The sequence below is a fragment of the Hippopotamus amphibius genome, chromosome 15, assembly GCF_030028045.1.
Source record: "Hippopotamus amphibius kiboko isolate mHipAmp2 chromosome 15, mHipAmp2.hap2, whole genome shotgun sequence".
NCBI classification, from domain to species: Eukaryota; Metazoa; Chordata; class Mammalia; order Artiodactyla; family Hippopotamidae; genus Hippopotamus; species Hippopotamus amphibius.
Window position 1 is genome coordinate 27235680 of NC_080200.1, and position 22511 is coordinate 27258190.

General features: G+C 43.9%; 1 protein-coding gene across 1 annotated transcript in view; it reads left to right on the forward strand.

Annotated features, from left to right (window-relative positions):
- Window positions 1-22511, forward strand: part of ZNF879 (zinc finger protein 879) — a 65482-nt gene that overhangs the window by 23471 nt on the left and 19500 nt on the right. The window contains exon 5 of the mRNA XM_057709044.1: window positions 8960-8976. Coding sequence (XP_057565027.1) covers window positions 8960-8976 — 17 coding nt within the window. The remainder of the gene's footprint in view (window positions 1-8959; window positions 8977-22511) is intronic.

Consider the following 22511-nt stretch of genomic DNA (forward strand, 5'->3'; position numbering starts at 1 on the left):
TTGCCCCATTTTTCTCCCACTCAGCACACTAAAAAGTATACATACTCTGCCCAGTCAGCAGATAACTGCAGGTTCCCTGGCTATAAAAACAGGCAAACAATCTATGCTCAGGGTTGACTTTCTCTGGCTACCAGGAAGTCGGCCCGCTGTTCTTGCAGTGCCCCTTCTCTCTAATAAATTCTGTCTTCCTTGCATTCTGCCTTGTGTCTGGAAATTCTTTTTCAACCCGTGCTCAGACCATGACAGTAACCATAAATTTGTTTTCTGTATATGAGTCTGTTTCTTTTTTGTAAATAAGTTCATTTGTATCACTTTTTAGATTTCACATATAAATGATATATGATATTTGTCTTTCTCTGACTTACTTCACTTAGTAGGATAATCTCTAGGTCTATCCATGTTGCCGCAAATGGCATTATTTCATTCCTTTTTATGGCTGCGTTATTTTTGTTATTATTTTTCATCTTTCTCTCCCATGAGAATTTAAGCTGCATGGATTCAGGGGTTTTGCCAGTTTTTATTTACTGGTCTGTTTCTAGCAACTACAACAATGCCTGGTGCAAGAGAGGTGTTAAATATATTCTTTGTTACATGAATGAATAATGGAATCATACAACAGTGAAGATGGATGAACTTTTCATGTATCAAGATAGGTTACTCTAATAAGCATTCATGTTGAGCATGTAAGTCACAGAAGAACATATAGCAGATTCTGTTTATATAAAGATCAAACACCTTGCAAAAATAAATACTTATTATTTTAGGGACACATACATATTGAGACAGGCTGGGACCTAGGACCTTTTGCTGCAGTGCTGCAAAAGACAAAGAAACTATACGGGACTAAAAATAACTGCTTACATGAGCAGTTGGGGCCAATTCTGGACAAAAGATACAAAGAGACCAAAAAACACAGCTGCCACTTTTGAAGAGCCCAGGAGCAAAAGCAGGGTGGCAGGGCAAAAGCAGAGTACTGTGCATGCCCTCTGCACACAACACCACCTAAGGGATGGGCAAACCACCTAAGCCACTCCTCCGGCCAGACTCCTGGACACATCCCTATCCTCACCCCATATAAGGGACAAGCTCAGGCCCCCTCAGTGAGCAAGCAAGGGAAACTCACTTGTTCTTGCTCCCCACTGCTGCAGCAGGGGCCACAATAAAGCCTTGCCTGTATTTCTTGTCTGGCCTCTAGTCAACTTCTATTGATTGGGGAAGGCCAATAAATAGATTTATGGCACCCAACGTGGGGCAGTTGTCCCCTCCTGGGGAGAGGATCTGAGCACCTCCAGGACCCCTGAATGCCGCTTCCCTGTGGGTGGCAAGTGGCCACCTGAACCTCTTGTTTCAGCGTTACTGCCTTTGGTAAGTCTGCCTTCCTGGCCCTCAGCACCCTCATTCAGGCAACACTTTCCCCTCCCCCTTGTCCTTCTCCCTCTCCTGACATCTCTCTACTTCTCCTTTCTCTGTCCTCTCCTACTTTTGCCCTATCCTTCCAAGAGAGTGGACATCGGACAGCTACAGCATCACTCCTCTCAGCTTGTGAGACCTCTCCCTCTGGCTGGCAGTGGCTCAACTTGATGGGTGACAAGAAGAGGTGGGAGAGGCTTGCCTCATGCCATGCAGATCCTGGTCCAGCAGGCTCTCCCTGAAGGGAGATTTATGAAAGTGATAGAGGGTTAAACCTCATATTGTGTAGTGGCTGGAAGTCGTATCTTCCCAGTGGTCTCACTTTTATTTTCCTGCTGTCTCTTTCTCTTTTTCAGTCTTATCTGTCCCTCCTCCCTGTACCTCTCCCTTGATCTCTTATACCTGCACTCCTGTCCCCTTTATCCTGAAAACTTCTTGTCTATTTCTTTAAGTTTTCTTCATTGATATCTTTGTTTTATGTAGTTTTGTCTGTCCAACTGCTCCTGCAAGACTCTGCTGACATTGTGGACATGGTGGAGCACATAAACCTTGAAATACAAACACAATCTACATTGCCTGAGACTCCAGCCTTGGGTTACTTCGTGGGATTTTAAAGAACAAAAAGAAAAGACAGCAGCTTGCATTTTTAACTCCTCTACTTTTGCAATGTAACTGTTCTACCTGGGCTTAATGAGCTAGCATCTCTCTCCTCTGCCTTTGCAATGTAACTATTCTTCCTGGGCTCTCAGGAACTACCTGATTCTTATCTGTAGTCCCCCCAGACTGAGGGAAAAAGAAAAAAGCCATTTTAAATTCAAGCTGGAAAACTATGAAATCTCTGGTTTTGTCTATATGTAAGAATTAACTTGTAAATGGGCTGTGTTTAATTGTCTTAAAGTAAATTAAGTGCTTATATACGTTCTCAGAAATACAATGGAGGTGTTGCTGAATCCAAGCTTGCTCTGCTCATTGCATGACAGGCCAATGAATCCGAGATGAGGTGTCGAGGCAAGGAATACGACTTTATTTGGAAAGCTGGCAGACCGAGAAGACGGAAGACTAGTGTCTTTCAAAAAAACCGTCTTGCCTGAGTTAATATCCAGGCTTCTTTTACACTAAAAAGGGAAGGGGATGTTGCTGGTTGTTGCAGACTTCCTGGTGCCAGAATCCTTTGCTCTTGCAGCTGTCCACCTAGGTCAGGTCACGATGTCCTGTAAACCTCCAACAAGGCCAATGTTATTCTTTGTTCTGCAACTTTAATGAATGGAAAAGTGTTATACCTTTAAAGGTCAGAGGCTTAAGAGTGGGCTATCCTGTATATTTTAGGCTATAAAGCAACATTCTAAACTTGTAGCAAAAGCAATAGAATACAAAGTTTAATGTAAAAGAAACAGATCCAACATGGAGTCCAATTTAGCTTTTCCCTGCTACAGAGGCTCACCAGAACACATTTCGTGTTCATGTGATCTGGGAAATACTCAATATTAAATTAATACCTTGTATTAAAGCTGGCTTAAGCTTGTGGGTTTAATTAATACAGGCCTGTCTTTAGAGTAATCAACATTAAGTATGATACTTTTATTGTATCTAGGGTTACTGAAAGTCAATAAATGCATATTGTTTTTGTTTTGAAATATGTCAACAGGGAAAATAACCTGATATGATTAAATTTTTAAGTAAATTTAACTAGGATAAGAACTTTTTGGTAAACTCTATAGGAATAACTATGTTTTAGAAATGGCCATCTAAAAGTCTCTCCAAATTTTGGTTTGAAATTATGTTAAATGATAGGAATTCATTAAATATCCAGGCCATTTAAAATAGCATGAAATAGTGGAAGATTAATTACTAAACAGCTCTAAATTGACCTATTTCTGTCTTCGTGTGAGTGAGAAACTAAAGATATTTGGTGCCACTTTTAGCTGTTCTCTACCGATCTATGGAATGCTAATGTAAAAGACAGTTCACAGCTGCTTAATCAAAGTAGGATGTATGCTTTCAGAAAAGAAGGTATGGAAATATATTTTTTTTTTAATGAAAAAGGGTGATTTTGTCCCAGAGCTGGCTATTTCTGAATGGAAAAGGAGTAAGGGACAAAATAGTTGCAGAAGGCTTGCAGAAAAGAAACAATGAGAAAAAAATTTTGTATGTGGTCAGGGTTTTCTAAGGTTAGATAAAATTTAATTAGGTAGATGGATTTTATTAAGAGTAGGCTGGGGCTTCCCTGGTGGTGCTGTGGTTAAGAATCCACCTGCCAATGCAGAGGACACAGTTTAAGCCCTGCTCTGGGAAGATCCCACATGCTGCAGAGCAGCTAAGCCTGTGTGCCACAACTACTGAGCCTGCACTCTAGAGCCCGTGAGCCACAGATACTGAGCCCATGTATTGCAGCTACTGAAGTCCATGCGCCTAGAGCCTATGCTCCCCACAACAAGAGAAGCCACCGCAATAAGAAGCCCACGCACTGCAATGAAGAGTAGTCCCCGCTCTCCGCAACTACAAAAACCCCATGAGCAGCAATGAAGACCCAATGCAGCCAATAAAATTAATTAATTAGTTAAAAAGAAAATCTCTAAAAAGAAGAGTAGGGTGATGCAAGACTGGATTTGGTTTTTCTCTCTCATAAGAGAACAAAGTTTTCTTGGAATGCTCCTTTTTAAAAATATTTATTTATTTATTTATTTATTTATTTATTTATTTATTTATTTATTTATTTACTTTTGGCTGCGTTGGGTTTTTGTTGCTGTGCACAGGCTTTCTCTAGTTGTGGTGAGCAGGGGCTACTCTTCATTGCGGTGCACAACTTCTCATTGCGGTGCACAACTTCTCATTGCGGTAGCTTCTCTTATTGTGGAACACAGTCTCTGGGCGTACAGGCTTCGGTATTTGTGGCATGCAGGCTCATGGACTCTAGAGCACAGGCTCAGTAGTTGTGGTGCACGGGCTTAGTTGCTCCGTGGCATGTGGGATCTTCCTGGACCAGGGATCAAACCTGTGTCCCCTGCATTGGCAGGCGGATTCTTTACCACTGTGCCACCAGGGAAGTCCCAGAATGCTGCTTTTGATAACAGATTGTGTGAGTTTCTGTGCCTTTTGAAATCTTTTTTTCACCTTAGCTCAAGGAATAATTGTTTCACAGCAACTTATGATTCTATCTGACCATGTGTTCTAAAACTTTTTGAGATTTTGACAGATTTTCCAAATATCAAATTCTAATTAAAGTTCTTCTGACCTCCAACTAACTTTAGGGTGCTTCAAAGGGCCACTGGAGCATCCCAAAGAGAGACCCTAAACTAATTGGGTTCATTTGGTGTGTAAAATTACATGGGAAACACTGTCCAGATTCACTGTTACCTGTGTCAGATGGAGTCATCAACCTTTCCCAATTTCACTGCAGCTGCCAAGCAGATGGGGAGAGGGTTTTGGGTTCTTCTGCTGTCTAGTCTGCCACCTTACACTATGTCCAGAAAATCTCCTATGGGAATGCTCCCACCTCTAGGCCCTCAGGTCCTGACCCCCTTGGCATTTTCCATTGCACCCCACTCCAGTTCCTCCAGGAGCTCCTTTTTGCACCTCTAGGACCCCCTTCACTCCAGGCCTTGGCAACCCATACCTTGTTACAGACTACCTATTGGACTGCCAATTCCAAGCAGCCCCATCCTAGGCTTTATAGATGCTCAATCTCTAGGAATACACCCCAGTGTAGGGAAAATTGTTATAGGGCATAAGCTTTATAAAGAACAGATCCCCCTCAAGGAGGGCTCTGGCAACACACTGGCCCTGGTGCAAACATCCCCTATTGGGGACCCACGACGAGAGGGACTGACAACCAGAGACGTCTGGTTAGGAATCGATGGGAAAGTAAAGGATGCTCAAAATCCCATTAGGTAAGAAGGGAATTCAGAGGACACTCCGATCCCCTTCTGACAAAAGCCTCCTGGTATAATGTCTCCGGGAGGCTGGATTTCATTTCTAGGAGCACAGTTGGTTGCAGGTTACTCAACATGGGAGGATCCTCTTCTAAGTCAGAAGAAACACCTCTGGAATGTATCCTTAAAAATTAGAAATTTAAAAAAATAGGCTGAAAAGTGAAAAACTTACTCTACTGTAACACTGCCTGGGCTTTATATAAGATGGAGGGATGGAGAAAAATGGCCTGAGAATGGGTGTCTAAATAACAGTATCATCTTGCAATTGGATCTTTACTGTTGCAAGATGGGAAAATGGACCGAGCTTCCATATGTCCAAGTCTTCATGGTCCTTTACCAAAAGCCCTCTCTATGCGGCTCCTGTAATCAAAAGCCTGGGGAATCAGAAAACACTCCCCATATTTTAGATGATCCCCTTTTAACCTTCCCCAGTTCTCAGGGGGGAAACCAAGTTCCCCTGTTTCTTTAAAGCCACCTGCCTCTGCAGAGCCACATACTTCCCTGGAGGCACTTACTTCTCCAGATCCCTCTGACCGATCCCAAACCCTGCCTCCGTATGTGCCTTTATACCCTCTGTTACTCCAGCAGGGAGAAACCAGTCCCTCCAGGTAATTTGTAGTGGAACTTCCTATTACTCAGGATCAGGAAAAGTATGCCCTCTTAAGGAAGTGGCAAATGCTGAAGGGACAATCACAGTACATGTGTCCTTTTCTTTAACTGATTTAGTCCAGTGCAGAGACTGGGCTGGTTTTCTGAAGACCCTAGTAAGTTTGTTAAAGGGTTTCAGGCCCTAACTCTGGCCTTTGATTTAACTTGGAAGGATGTGCAAATAGTCCTATCTACTTGCTGTACCCCTTAGGAAAAATAGAGAATTTGAGCAGCAGCCCAAGGGCATGCTGACCAGGGACCAACCCAAACATTTTGTTATGGGTGGGGACACAGTCCCAAATCAGGAGCCTCATTGGAATTACAATTCCTGGGAGGGAACAAAAGCCAGGAAGCACATGATCCAGTGTGTATTAGAAGGGATGAGAAAGTGTATCAAAAAGCCAGTCAACTATGAAAAGGTCAAAGAAGTGCCCCAAGAAGAAAAAGAAAACCCATCCCTCTCTCAGGGACAGCTTGTGGATGCTTTTAGAAAATTTAATAACATTGATCCATCCACTCCCAAGGGTCAGTTCCTGCTGGGACATCATTTTATCAGCCAGTCTGCCTTTGATAGCAGGCAGAAACTCTGAAAGTTACAATTAGGCCCACAAACTCCTTTGCCCCAACTCCTAGAAGTGGCCTTTGGGGTATTTAATAATCAAGTTCAAGCTGAGGAGGAAGAGAACCTGATGTGAAAACAGGCAGGCCAGGGCTCAAGCTAAACTGATGGCCATAGCTGTCAGTCATGCCTTGCAACCTCAGGACAGCTCAAGGGGGCCAAGGAAGTTTAACCATCTGCCTGGAGGTAAAACCAACAAGGCGGAGAGATTCAAATGCAAATCAATTGGTCACTGGACCCAAAAGTGCCAAAAAGAGCCCCCTGGTCCATGCCTAGGCTGCAAACAAACAGGTCATTAGAAGTGGGACTGTCCTCAGTCCCAAAGGGGAAGGGGGCTCCCGCTCCCAAAACGGCCATGCTGGGCGACTGAGGTGGCCTGGGGATTCTGGCATCTCCCCGCAACGAGATGTCTAGCTCCATCAAAGAGCCCCGGGTGGTCCTTGATGTGGCAGGTAAGAAAATCAATTTTTAAACTTGATACAGCAGCCACTTACTCTGTCCTAATCTCTCATGCTAGGCCTCTTTCCTCCAAAAGCTGTACTGTGACTGGTGTCCATGGAAAGCCTCACACCTGTGACTTTACTGGGCCTCTCACTTGCCAATCTGAACAGCATTTGATCTCACATGGCTTTTTAGTTGTGCCTTAGTGTCCCACCCCACTACTGCAAGGGACCTTCTGGGCTCGCTCAGAGCCATGTTACAATTAGGAGTAGCCCCCTTTCTTGACTCTGACTGAGAGAAATCAGCTGGAAGATCAAAGGCCTATTCCTAGCCATACTCTACACTCAGTAAACCCAGCTGTTTGGGACAAAGGACTCCCTGGGAAGTCTATAAATGCCCAACCTGTAAAAATTAGCCTTAAGCCAGAAGTCACTTATCCTAACAAGAGACAGTACCCCATAAAGTTGGAAGCAAAAAATAATTTTCAACCCTTCATAGATAAATTGTTGAAACATGGCCTGTTAGTGCCCTGTCAGTGGCCATGCAGTACCCCAATTTTGCCAATTGTTAAGCCACATGGGGCATATAGGATGGGGCAAGACCTTACAGCAGTAAATGATGAGGTGGTTCCTATACATCCCTTTATATTAGTCCAGATTCCTGGTGATGCCAAATGGTTTACTGTGCTTGACCTCAAGGAGACTTCTTTTGCATCCCAGTTCACCCCTCATCTCAGTATCTGTTTGCCTTTGAGTGGACTAACCCCCACTCAGGCCAAAAGCAACAATATACCTGGACATTATTGCCTCAGGGATTGTGGGACAGCCCACACTTGTTTGTCCAAGCCCTGGGAAAAGAACTAAGGGAAATGCACCTTAAATAAGGAACCATTCTACAGTATGTAGATGACATATTAGTATGTACTCCCACCATGGAGGCCTCAGATCAGGATATCATTGAAGTCTTTAATTTCCTTGGGGCTTGGGGATATAGGATTTCCCCCCAAAAATAACACAGATCTCAAAGCAACAAGTTAAGTATCTGGGATATATTATAAACCCTGACAGACAGTAATCTCCAGATAGAAAACAAGCTATATTAGGCCTAAGCACCCCAAAAACATTTTTAAACATCTTCGTACTTTCTTAGGTGTGGCAGGATTTTGCAGAATTTGGATTCCAGGATTTAAATTAATGGCTAAGCCTCTATATGAAGCCACTGAAGGCCCAGATACAGAACCATTACTTTGAACTGGGGAACCTGAAGCAGCTTTTAATAATATCAAACAGGCCCTCACCAGAGCTCTTGCTCTGGGTCTCCCCAGTTTAAAAAACCATTTATCTTGTACGTAGCTGAAAAACAGGGGACAGCTCTGGGGGTCCTTATGCAAAAGCTAGAAGTTCCTCAGCCTATAGGCTATTTTTCCAAACAGCTAGATTCTGTGGTCTGAGGTTGGCCTGGCTGTCTCCAATTGGTAGTGCCACTGCTTTATTAGTGGAAGAAGCTAACACGCTTACCTTTGGACAGCCACTGGAAGTCCAGACCCCTCATCAAGTACAAGGGATTCTGGAAATTAAAGGCTACCACTGGCTAACTGGAGGCCGCCGTACTAAGTACCAGGCTTTGCTCCTCAACTCCCCAGAACTAACCCTCAAAACTTGCCACACTCTTAACCCAGCTACACTGATGCCCACTGAAAGCCCCAAACTAACATACTCCTGCCTCGAAACGCTTGACCAGGTTTATGCCTATGACCAGGTTTACCTAAGAGAGCAGGCCATAGAAACCCCTGGGGAAGAATGGTTTACTGATGGCAGTAGTTTTGTTAAAGATGGAGTCAGGAGGGCAGGGTATGCTATTGTGAGAGTTCATAGTGTTACAGAAGTAAAACCTTTGCCACCTAACACTTCAGCCCAGAAGGCTGAGCTAGTAACCCTAACTTGAACCTTAACCTTAGGGGAAGGAAAAATTATATACACAGAATCAAAATATGCCTTCCTTGTTTTACAGGCCCATGCAGGTATCTGGAAAGAAAGAGGACTTTTAAATGCAAACATTCCCCTGTAAAATATGGGGCTGAGATTTTACAACTCATAGCAGCAGTTCAAAACCCAAACAAGTCTAGATTCCCTGGTTACATGACAACTGACTGGCCCTGGGTTATCTATTGGCAGAACAAGGAAGGCTATGTGACTTCACCAATTCCTTTCTTTTTTTCTTTCCATATTCCTATTTACTCTACAAATTGGCGAATGTGTTTTTTTTGTTTGTTTGCTTTTTTGTTTTTTGCTGCGTTGAGTCCTCATTGCTGTGCATGGGCTTTCTCTAGTTGCGGTGAGCAGGGGCTACTCTGTTGCAGTGTGCAGGCTTCTCAGTGCGGTGACTTTACTTGTTGTGGAGCACAGGCTCTAGGCTCGCAGCCTTCAGTAGTTGCAGCACATGGGCTCCTTAGTTGTGGCACAAGGGCCCTAGAGCGTGCATGCATCAGTAGTTGTGACATACGGGCTCAGTAGTTGTGGTGCATGGGCTTAGTTGCTCCACAGCATGTGGGATCTTCCTGGCCCAGGGATCGGACCCGTGTCTCCTGCACTGGCAGGCGGATTCTTAACTACTGTGCCACCAGGGAAGTCCCCCCATTGCCAATACTTCTTGTTGCACTTATGTCAACACCTATTCCCAGGTAGAAACCAACACTGAGAAAATTCTACAACAAGCTATTTGGCTTCAGCAGACAATTCACCACCAATCCTCACTATTCAATATGGGCAGGGAAACTGAAAACTTGTTCTCTAGTTTGTTCTCTTGTCCCACAAGGCAGTGGTCCCCAACCTTTTTGGACCAGGGACCAGTTTCGTGGAAGACAGTTTTTCCACAGATGGTGGGGGGTGGGGTTCAGGTGGTAGTGTGAGCGATAGGGGGGATGTTTCAGGCGGTAACATAAGCGATGGGGAGCTGCAGATGAAGCTTTGCTCACTGGCCCGCCACTCACCTCCTGCTGGGCGGCCTGGTTCCTTACAGGGCTCGGACCACTATCTGTCTGCAGCCCTGGAGGTTGCGGGCCCTTGCCACAAGGTATAAAAAACTTTCTGTCAGGAAAGTTTTCATTTTCTTATAACACTTAACTTTTCAGTCATGCTGATTTATGCCATATTTCATCTACTACTCCGTTGTCTTCCCTACTGTTGTAAACCTGTGACTCAGACTTTTTGGTCCAAGGAGACCTGGGACAAAATGTTCTCGGAAGGACAAGAGTCTTGAGGAAGGGTCTTATTTCTCTGTCCAGGGACTGAACCTGGCCGCCAGTCCACCAGGGGCTAGAGGCTAGAAGCATAGTTCCCTGATTCTTACCCTGTTTGAAAGCAAAAATGTTTCAAGGAGGCAAAAACTGCAAAACAGGTACAAAATTTATTAATAGAGATACAGCATAACTTATGGGAGAGCACACAAAAAAAGTTTATTTGTTTAGGGCAGAAATACACATGCAGAGAGGAGTGCGGGCATCCTGAATGAGCAGTGCAGGAAAAGGGTGACAAATCACATATATAGGACAGTCCTTCTGGGTCTTTGTTTACATTTGACCAATTATCTTGTTTCCTTTTTTACACCTGACTGTGTTACCGAGTCCAAGCTCGCTCTGCTCGCCGCACAACAGACCAATGAATCGGAGACGAGGTGTTGAGGCAAGGAATACGACTTTATTGCAAAGCCGGCAGACCAAGATGGCAGACTCGTGTCTGTTAAAAAACCATCTTGCCTGAGTTAGAATCCAGCCTTCTTTTATACTAAAAAGGGAAGGGGGTGCTGTTGGTTGTTGCAGACTTCCTGGTGCCAGAATCCTTTGTTCTTGCAGCTGTCCACCTAGGTCAGGTCACGATGTTCCTGTAAACCTCCAACAAGGCCAATGTTATTCTTTGTTCTGCAACTTTAATGAATGGAAAAGTGTTATACCTTTAAAAGTCAGAGGTTTGGAAGTGGGCTATCCTGTATATTTTAGGCTATAAAGCAACATTCTAAACTTGTAGCAAAAGCAAAAGAACATAGAGGTTAATGTAAAACAAACAGATATAACATGGAGTCCGACTTAGCTCTTCCCTGGAACAACTGGTCCTAGGACCCTCCCCCACATGTGTGGGCAACTCTTTTCTAAGATGGATCCCACCACAGAGGCCTATGGGTGCATGTCCATGCATATTATGGGGTGGCACCCCCTCCCTTTTTGACCCCCAAGGAGCCTTCCTGTGCATATACAGACAGGGAAGTTTTCCTTGACCTCAGAAGTGGGCACCTTATCTCTTTACTTTAGCAGAGCTCAGCTTCAGCCACTAGCCTTGTCCTTAGAGTGTCCAGGTGAGAACAAAGCTTGTTTTACTCCACTTGACAAACACCAACTGTCTGGCCCAGGAACCCATCTATCTCCATTCTAAAAATAGAGAAACATGTTAAACTTTAATCCTGAGATTAACAAAGATACACACGCAGGTAGAATGGCCTCTTGGTTCTTGGCAGGGGCAATATTGCCTCCCTTGTCTGGTCCACAGTTAAGGAAGCCCTCCCAAAGTTAACCTGGTCCTTTCCGTTTCTAGGCCCTTTAATGGCCATTGTTGTTCTTCTCCTTTCTAGCCCTTGTTTATTTAACCTTTTGATTGAGTTTGTGTCTTCTAGGCTCCAACAGTGTGAAGTAAGGCTCATGATGGCTCAAGGAATTCAACCCATTCCAGTTGAGGGTGGCCAAGGTCCCTGCAGGTCCTTGGAACAGTCAGCAGGGGACTTCTACACCTCTAGGGTAGGCTCAGGGTCTGTGGCCCCTATCCAGCAGGAAGAAGTTTCAAAAGAAAAGACCTTCAGCACAATATCCCTTAATAATAAGGGTGTAGAGTCTCTCAGGGGTGAAGGAGGCAGGCTGGGACCTGGGACATTTTGCTGCAGTGCTGCAATGCTAGCACCTGGACAAACGTCTCCTCCAGCAAAACTAAATACAAAGAAACTATATGGGACTAAAAATGACAGCATGCATGGGTGGTTGGGGCAAATTTTGGACAAAAGATACAAAGAGACCAGAAAGCACAACTGCCACTTTTGAAGAGCCTGGAGCAAAACCAGGGTACTGTGCATGCCCCCTGCACACAATACCACCTAAGGGGTGGGCAAACCACCTAAGCCACCCCTGAACACACCCCTACCCTCACCCCATTTAAGGAACAAGCTTCCCTCCCCTGCCCCGCCCCCCCCCACCCCCCCCCCCCAGCAAGTAAGGGAACCTGTTACTTGTGCTTGTTCCCCACTGGTGCAGCAGGGGCTCCAATAAAGCCTTGCTTGAATTTCTTGTCTGACCTCCAGTCAATTTCTATTGATTGGGAAAGGCCAGGAACCCTGGTCGGTATCAATATGATCAGGCTAAGCAAGGGAAGTTTAGAAAAATGGGACACATCATGGACAAGTCTTCCAAAATTCTGGTCAAGTTCTCTTTTGTAAGCAGAGTGTTGGGTATGTGGGTATTACTTTTATTTTTCTTAAAGCTACCTATGCATACATTATCCTCTGGGTACACTTTAAAGTAATTAAGAATAATCAAAACTAGCTGGTGGGAGCTATGGTGCACTGATCTTCTTAAAGGTGTCAAAATTCAGGGGTTTTACTCAAGTGATTTTGCCTGCCTAACAAAACAAGTTAGCAAGCTGATTTAGGCAGCGAGCCCTTACGGGAGACCACCCGCCGGACTTATCACGTGAACGCTCCTTCGCACAGCGGCGCCCGTGCACAGCGAGGGCCCGAGAGCTCCCAGCGGACTTAACCTTCACCTCTCATAAGTGGCCGCGCCGCGGCGCCCCCTGGGAAGTGTAGTCGGCGCGGGGCCGGAGGCATGCCGGGAGTCGTAGTTCTCCTGGATTCGCGGGGTTGAGGGGCGACCCGCGGCCTTTCTGGGGCTCGTGGCGCGGGTGGTCCTGGCTCTCCTAGGGCATCCTGCCTGGGACTGAGAAGCTCCTGGTTGCCTCTTCCGGGTGGCGTCGCAGCCAGCGCGTGTGCCCGTCTGGACTGGGAGGTGAGCGGGCCGGGCGGGACCTTGTACGGGCCGGGGGCGAATGGGTCTGGAGGGGGTCTGCACGGCCTGGGCCGCGGGGCTCCGCGGGGCGTCGCTGGCCCCCCCCATCCCCCCACCACCAACCCGGGAGACTCGCGGGGAGGCAGCGCCCCTGCCAGGTGAGCCGGGGCGGGCCGGGACTGCTGTGGGTGGGGGTCTTTTGTGGGTTGCTTTCCTGAGACTAGAAAATGAAACAGACAATAAAAACAATAGCTAATGCCTGCGGAGGCTTCATGTGTGCCAAGCACTAGCCTGGCGCCTTGGATGAACTAACTCATTTCATCCTCAGATAACAGGTGGGTCCGCGTTTTAAAGATGAAGAAAATGAGGCACAGAGTGGACAGGTAATTTGCCACATGTAACTGGGGCCTGGGACTGGGGCCATGATCACTTTTTGCCTCTACTACTTACCAGTTTTGTTTCATTGGGCGGGTTACTAGACTCCCGGGTTCTCAGTCTCCCTGACATCGCAAATATGGGGTAGCAGTACTTTTTAAAGTCGTTGTGAGAATCACATAAACCTGTGAAGCTTGCAAGATTCCTGGTGGGCAGAAGATGTGCAGAGTAACTATGATGCTTGTACAGCCGCTTCCCTCCCCTGGCTGAGATTACCTAGCACAGGCACCTGGAGCTTTCCTGCCAGGTACAATACCTGTGAAACCCACTGCAAACTTACGTGGCCAGTGCAGGCAGCTGTGGCCACGGGCTCTTCTCTGACAGTTGTTTGGCTGCTCCTTTTTTTTTTTTTTTTTTGCCTTGCTTTCCCAGTTGGGGTTTACATCTGAAAAGCAAAGGACTATTTGGAGCCATGGGTGCTACAGGAGGTGGAATTTGTGTTTAGGAGAGGCCACCACTATGACGAGCACTGTGTGTGAGAGTTCGCTAGGAAGAACCAGCACTCCAGGAAGGAGCCACTCGGGAGCACCTGCATTGGGCATTCCGCAGAGGATGAGAGGGCACATGCTAGCAGGCTCCTTTATTTTGGTTTTTTCAGGAAGGAAAGGGTGAGGCAGGGCAAACAGGCTTAGGATGGGCTAGCTATGTTTGAAAGTTGCCAGCCCAGGAAATTCACTGTTCGCTGTGACTGTTTCAGTGTATAGTTTAAAGCTATCTTAAGGGCTCCAGAAACCTGTGGTGAGTCACAGTTTGCTTAGATGTAGCTAATAGGCCCCAGGTGGATGCGAAAACATGGATTTATGGAAATTAGAAGTATGGTTGATACAAGGAGGAGGTGGAGGTTGGCAAATTGTCTTAGAACTTCTGGCTTAGTAGGCACACTTTTTAACTTGGTTTGCATCATTTATGTGGGGCAGCTTTGTTGAGATCTGATGGGCATGGGTGCTTGTAACTTCCTTTCTCCAAGCCATCCCTTGACACCAGAGTTCTTCACGACACCTTTTTTTCCCTGCAGGCCTACCTTGTCAAGCACTCTGCTCTCCCTTGACGGGAAAACTAAGAAGGAAAGAATGGCCGTGGATTTGCTGCCTGCTCATGTGTCAGTAAGTAAATTTTGTCTTTTGTGAATTGCCTTCTCTGTTCAGAGATGGTGGACATACTTCCATTCTTTGTCCAGGTACTTTGCTTTCCAGTGAAAACTGTTGGGGCTCAAGCGCGGGTTGGAAAAGAATTTCCAGACACAAAGCAGAGTAGGAAAGAGCAAGTTTATTGAAAACATGGAACTGAGAGGGTGGGAAAGGTGCTGAAAAATCAGCGGGCCAACTTCCTGACAGGCCAGGGAGAGCCGACCCTTTCGTAGGCTTGCAGGCGGCTTTTATAACCCCAAGACAAAGAAAATACCTGCTAGGAAAACGACGTTAATCAATTGGTCAGTGCCCCATAAGGCAAAGGGTGTCATTAGGTGATAGGCCAGCTTTCTATATGTTGAATACCTTCCCTAATATGGGGTTGTGTTATCAGCTAGACTAAGTCAGGAAACATAGCCTAAGTTAGGAAACAAAGGTTGCTGGAGGGTCGGGCTAACTCTGAAATTGAGTTGCTATAGGGGTTGAGCTCCGGATTTGAGTTGTTAGGCCATGAATTAACTCCGAATTGTGACTTTGGTTTAGGGCTCCACGAAAACTATTGCGAATCTGGAGCCTGATAGGTTTTTCCCATGATCCTGGACTTATCAAGGTGTTGCTGAGGAATGTGCATCCTCTGTCCCCACATAAAGGTCACTCTTAATTCACTTCATGACCAAAGATTGAGTCAGCTCTGAACATAGGCTTCCAGATAGGATAAGTACTTTGTGAGGAGTATGGGGTATTAGGCAGTCTTTATCTTCACAGATGATATAATGTCACTTGGAGCAAAGCCATGGAAGGGCCAAAAGACACCCTCAACAGATATTTACTAAGCACTGACAATGTACAGGAGTTCAGGGCACTGGGGATACGGAGAGGAAAGATGTTATTTCTGTCTTCAGGGAGTTTGGGGTACTGAGCTTAGGAAATGACTGAATGTCCAAGAAGATTCAGGGAAGAGATTCGAGAAGTGGAATCATTTTGAGCTGATACTGAAGGTTTGGACTGATACCTGGTGGGCATCGCAGAAGGAGTTCAAGTTGGCCTGGGCTCTGAGGCTGGCACTGGGGAGGGTAGAGGGCTCCCTCTTTCTTGGGAGTTCCTCTGCCTAGTGCAGCTGTGATGCAAAACTGCCCAGATGTCCCTTCTCATCTATCTAACTGATGCCTCTGTCTCCTTCTCTGTTTGCTTTTTCCCTGCTATTTCAGACTCCCCTCCTGGGCCCTTGTTTCTTGGTCTTTCCCCTTTTGAGATCTGTTTTCATTACTTAACTCTCACTTTTCTGAGGTTCTTTCCCAAATCTCTCTCCTCAGGCCTGAACTTTTTCCTAAAGATCCAGTCTGTCATTCCCAAACTCTTATGAAATAGTTCCACTTGGAAGTCCCATCTTTTCCCCCAACACCAGCTTCTTTCCTTCTGTTTGTCACTGGCTGCTTTTCTAAAAAGTAGCAGTAGCCCACAGGTTAAAAATGTGGACTCTGGAAGTTGATTTTGTGAGTTCACGTGCAGGCTAGGGATGTGACTGGGCAAATTATTTTCTCCCTCTCTGCCTCATTTCCTCGTTTGTAAATGTGGTTAGTATATGTGCCTCCTTTAATCCTTCTAGGAGGACTGCTAACATCTGCACTTTACAGATGAGGACACTGAGGCATGGAGAAGCAAGTGACTTAATCAACATAGTACAGCTGGCTTTTGAACCCAGACAAGGCAGTCTATACAGTTAATGTGCTCTAAGAAAGTATGTGTAAAGTGCTAAGAACAGCCCTGGTATGTATTAAATCTCAGTAAATGTTAGCTTTCACTCCTGTAAGTAACAGCAGCAGCAACATTATTTTAGGAGCTGCCAAATTTGGTTCATCTCTCCTCACTAGGCTAGACTTTACTTTGATTCTTTAATTACAAGAAGATGGGTGTGTCAGGAAACCAAAATATAAAACCAGCAAAATGCAGTGCAAAGCACAACCCAGCCGTAACCTGGGCTACCCCCTGCCTAGAGGCAGGACTTTCAGTGTCTGAGCTTTCCCACACCCCAAGCTGGAGAGACTGACTTGATTTTAGCTAAAAGAAGATGTAGAGAAGTATTTTTGCAACTCAGAGCTAGTTTTTGTAGACTGCTCATTCACTATCTAACCCTTTTGATTAAGTCTCTTAGAGACTCTGAGGTGACCCAATCACAGGTCTCATTACCCCATTTGAATCAGTTCAGTGGAAATATTCAGTCTTAACTTCTTTCCTCATTAAGAGTCCTGAGAGGTGAATTTCTCTCTGCTGTCTGTTAGAAAAATCAAATAGCAAATAAACAATTCTTAGAAAAAGCAGCATGTTTGCATATTTTACATGTATTCCTTATTCTCTTCTATTTCCATGCAATATATAATTTATCTTGTGGGGAAAAAGTACATAGGACTTGATGTTTATTGATTTGTAGTCATAGTTTATCAGTTTTTACAGTAAATCAGTATTTGTTTTTGTTATTGTCACTTTTTTAAAATTAATTTTTTGGCATAGTTTTAGATTTAGAGAAAAAAAAGCAAAGATAGTACCATAATTACCATATACCCTGCAGATGTTTTCCCTATTACTAACATCTAGTATTATTATGAAACATTTGTTGTAATTAATGAGCCAGTATTGATACACTATCATTAACTAAAGCCCATACTTTACTCAGATTTCTTTAGTTTTTATCTAAAGTCCTTTTCCTGTTCCAGGATCCTTTTCAGGATCCCACGTCACACTCCGTTGTCATGTTTCCTTAGGCTCCTCCTGGCTCTCCGTTTCTCAGCCTTTCCTCACATTTGATGACCATAACAGTTTTGAGGAGTATCAGTTAGATGTTTGGTAGACTGTTCCTCTATTGTGATTTGTCTGATGCTTTACTTAATGTTAGGCTGAAGTTACAGGTTTTGGGGAGGAAAACCACAGAGATAAAGTGTAATTCTCATCACATCATCAAAACTACATATTATTAAGAGGACTCATCACTGTTGATACTGACCTGATCACCTGACTGAGGTGTGTTTGCCAGGTTTCTCCACAGTAAACTTCCTCTCTTTTTCCGTCTTTGCATGCTGTCCTCTTTGGGAAGAAGTCACCATGTGCAGCCCGCACATAGGAGTAGGGAGTTACGTCCCATCTCCTTGAGGGCAGAGTATCTATGTGAATTATTTGGAATTCTACATGGAGGATTGTCACTTCTCCCCCATTTATATCAATGTGGACTCTCAGATGCTTGTTTTATATTTGGGGTTATAATCTAGTACTGCTAGATCATATAATATATAATCTTATTTTGTATTTTGGGTTATAATCTTTATTTTTTTGCTCAGATTGTTCCATCTTTGGCCACTGGGAGCTCTTTCAGTTTGTTCCTCTGTCCCTTTGACATACCCCTATCAGTGTGTAGTTTTTTGTTTTGTTTTTGGGGCACTTCCTTCCTTTTGGTGCTGTAAGATGCTCTAGGGTTATTTCATGTATTCCCTGGCCCAGTACCAGAATCAGCTACCTCTCAGCCTTGATTTCTTTTCTTGGAGAATGGCATTAGAAGGCAAGGTCTGGGCCTTAGATTTACTCATTGCTACTGGGGTGTCTTTGCTTTTAGATCCTCTCAGCTGACTGAGCAAGGGAATATATGCGTATACTAACCTCTGTGTGTGTTTGTGTATGTGTGTAAATATTTCTGTGTGTAACATCTGTGTGTATGTATGTGTGTATATTTCTGTGTGTAACCGCTTGTATCTCTGTTAAGCTACATTTTAGCTCATGCTGATGTCTCTAACGCTCAGTTTGTTACCACATGGATCATTCTAGCCTGCTCCCCTTCCTTACCTGTAACCTCACATCCCAGCGACAGTGAGAAACCTAGCTCCCACAACCTGCCATCCTTTGACTTTAACCGTTCAATTCCAGTCCACGTGTAGTAGTATCTAAATTGCTAACCCATACTGCCCAGAACACTACTTTGTCAACCAGAGTACAGTCCTTACGTGCAGTTCCTTTTGTCTTACAGACTCCACTCGTTTTCAGAGTTAATAAGGTCAGCACCTTTTCCACCACCTCCTTCATTAGGCTGTGTCATACATTTGTATTACATGTAGATTGTTCTGTCAGATTCTGTGTTCCATTCTTGGATCCCCCAACATCCTAAATGATTTTTTAAAATTTTCATCCATTAAATTTCACTCTTTGTGTTGTAAATTCCTGTGAGTTTTGAAAAATGCACTGTGTCATTGTATCCACCATTATAGTATCATACAGAATAGTTTTACTGCCCTAAAAATTTCCCTTTGCTTTACCTATTCAACCATCTTCCCCTGCCCGACTCCAAACCATTGGCAACTACAAATCTTCCTACTGTCTCTACATATCAGTAATACTTCTTTTTTTTTAATTAATGGTTGTCCTGCAGTTTGAAATATAAATTACCACTAATCAAAGGCTACCTTTGAATAATACTATACTACTTCCTAGGTATTACAAATACCTTGTAACAGGGTAATCCCAGTTCCTCCCATCTGTCCCTTATGGCATTACTGTCAGTCATTTTTACTCATTATATGCTATAATCACCCAATTCATTGTTATTATTACTTTAAGCAAACAGTTATGTTTTAGATCAATTAAGAAGAAGAAAAATATCTTGACTTATTCCTTCATTGTCACTCTTCCTTAATATAGATTCACATTTCTGCCCTACATTATTCTCTTTCTCCCTAAAGAACTTCATTCTTCATTTTCTTGCAGGGCAGGTCTGCTGGTAATGAGTTTTTTGCTTGTCTGAGAAAGTTTATTTCTCATCCCTTTTGATTTCCTTGAATATGGAATTGTAGATTGGTGTTTTCTTTAAATACTTTAAATATTTCTCTTTCTTATTTGTGTGGTTTCTAATGAGAAAATCCACTGTAATTCTTGTCCTTGTTGCTCTATAGGTAACATGTGTTTTCTTCTTATCTTTGGTTTTTGGCATTTGAATATGATATGCGTAAATGCACATTTTTTGCTGTTTACCCTTTTGGGCATTCTCTGAACTTCCTGGATCTGTGGTTTGGTGCCTATCACGAATTTTGGAAAATTCTCAGCCATTATTATTTCAAATATTCCCAAATTTCATTCTCTTTTTCTTCTTCTGGTTTTCTAATTATCAGTAATTTTAAATGATCAAATTTAAATGTATTTTTAACATAGAAGGATATATATGATATATCAATAAGAAACTTAAGGGCATGAAACAGTAATCATTTATTTATTTTTCGCAGTCAGGAATGCAGACAGGCAGCAGAAACAACTTATCTCTCCTGTACAAAGCCTGGGGTCTCAGCTGAAAGACTCAAAGGTTAGAGGCTAGAACCATCTGAAGTGTCTTTCTCTCACATGTATAATAGTTGATGCCAGCTTCTGGCTGAGACCTTAGCTAGGGCTGTTGGATGAGACATCCACCCGTAGTCTCTTTGTGTGTCTTTTTTTTTTTTTTTTTTTTTGGTTGCGTTGGGTCTTTGTTGCTGCTCGCGGGCTTTCTCTAGTTGTGGTGAGCGGGGGCTACTCTTAGTTGCAGTGCGCGGGCTTCTCATTGTGGTGGCTTCTATTGTTGTGGTGTGCAGGCTTCAGTGGTTGTGGCACGCGGGCTCAGTAGTTGTGGCTCGCAGGCTCTAGAGCACAGACTCAGTAGTTGTGGCACATGGGCTTAGTTGCTCCACGGCATATGGGATCTTCCCAGACTGGGGATCAAACCCATGTGCCCTGCATTGGCAGGCGGATTCTTAACCACTGTGCCACCAGAGAAGTCCCCTTTGTGTGTCTTGGGCTTCCAATATGGTGGCGGCCAGATTCCAAGGGTGAACATCAAGTGAGCCAGGTGGAAAGCGTATTCTTTCCTCAGAAGTCACATAACGTTACTTCCACTGAATTCTTCTGGTCATAGCATCTAGAATCCCCTGCACAGGTTCAAAGGAAGGAAACATAGACCTCACTTCTCGGTGGGAGAAGTGTCAGTGTCACATTATAGAAGAGCATGTGACATGGGAGGTAAACTGGTGTGGTCATCTTGGGAAAGTACAATCTGCACGTATGCTTTGAGCCAGTAGTTCCATCTATACCAGTTTATCTTATAAACTTAGATGTACACATACCCAGAGATACCTACATGAGAATGATGACTGTACATTGTATGTGACAGCAAAAAACAGAAACCATCTAAATACCCATCAATAAAGGAAATGGTAAATACCTTTTGGTATCTATACAATGGCATATATCATGCAGTTGTTAAAAACAACGAGGTTTGTATATGCAGATGTGGCAAGATCTATAAGATACAAGTTAAACATGATTCAGAATTTTTCCATTAAAAAGAATATGTATTTGCACAAAACATTGCTGGAAAGAAAGAAGAAAAACTTGATACCAGTCTCCTTTAGGATAGAGCTGCTAGCATATCACCGTGTGCTCTTCATATTCTTTAGCAAGTGTTTGTTTTCTTCTTGTTTAAAGAAATGGCCTAAAGAACACATGGATGTGCAAGTGGATATGAATTTTGTATTATGTTCTTAAAACATGAATAAAACTTGTCTGGAATAGGATTTAGTGTGATATACATATATATATTTAAATTTATTTTATTTTTTATTTATTGGCTGCATTGGGTCTTCGTTGCTGTGAGCGGGCTTTCTGTGGTTGCAGAGTGTGGGGGCTACTCTTGTTGCAGTGCTCAGGCTTCTTATTGCAGTGGCTTCTCTTGTGGAGCATGGGCTCTAGGTGCGTGGGCTTCAGTAGTTGCTGCCTGTGGGCTCAGTAATTGTGGCTCTCGGGCTCTTGAGCACAGGCTCAGTAGTTGTGGTGCATGGGCTTAGTTGCTCTGCAGCATGTGGGATCTTCCCGGACCAGGGCACAAACCCGTGTCCCCTGCATTGGCAGACGCATTCTTAGCAACTGCAACACCAGGGAAGCCCTTCTGGCAATAGAAGAATGTTTTGCTCCTATCAGGCCAATTCTGTGGATGACAACCAAACTCTGGACAAAATATGAGAAACAACCACCTGAAGGCATTGAAGAGAAACCAAAAGCAGACAAATACTGGACAACTGTCTACATTTAAATGAAGGGACTGTTGCAGGGTAAATATTCTAGATTTTACAGCTTATGCCTAGGAGGCAGGCCACAGTCAGCACCAACAGAATGGTTAGAACTTGATTAGAAACCTGTAGTCTTACTAGTATCATGAAGGATAACAAGACAGAGTTTGGGGCAACCTTAGCATCTGGAAAGTGGAGGGGCCTTAAAAAGGAGAGAACCAGAGAGGGGGAGCCCTAAATTCTGAGCATAAACTCTGCCCAAATCTCTGGCAGACCTCTGAAGCACACCATGCACAGGACAGACTCACAGTAACCCAACAAAGAACTGAGCAGAGATTTTCACTGCTGCCTATTACTGAGATGACAGAGTTTGAAATTTGAGCACTGCCAAATTAAAGAAAAAAATCAGTGCTCCTTAAATAAACATAACAAAATCCACAGTCTACATTATAAACTATACACTGTCCAGGATGAGGTAGACATAGGAAGAAATGGAAAAATGTGACCAATATTCAAGAGAAAGGAAGTCAACAGAGACCAAACCCAAGATGTCTCAGATGCTAGAATTAGCAGGCAGATTTATTTTTTTTTAATTTTTATTGGAGTACATTTGATTTACAATGTTGTGTTAGTTTCAGGCGTACAGCAAAGTGAATCAGTTATACATATACATATATCCACTCTCTTTTAGATTCTTTTCCCGTATAGGCCATTACAAAGTATTGAGTAGAGTTCCTGTGCTATACAGTAGGTCCTTGTTGATTATCTGTTTTATATATAGTAGTGTGTATATGT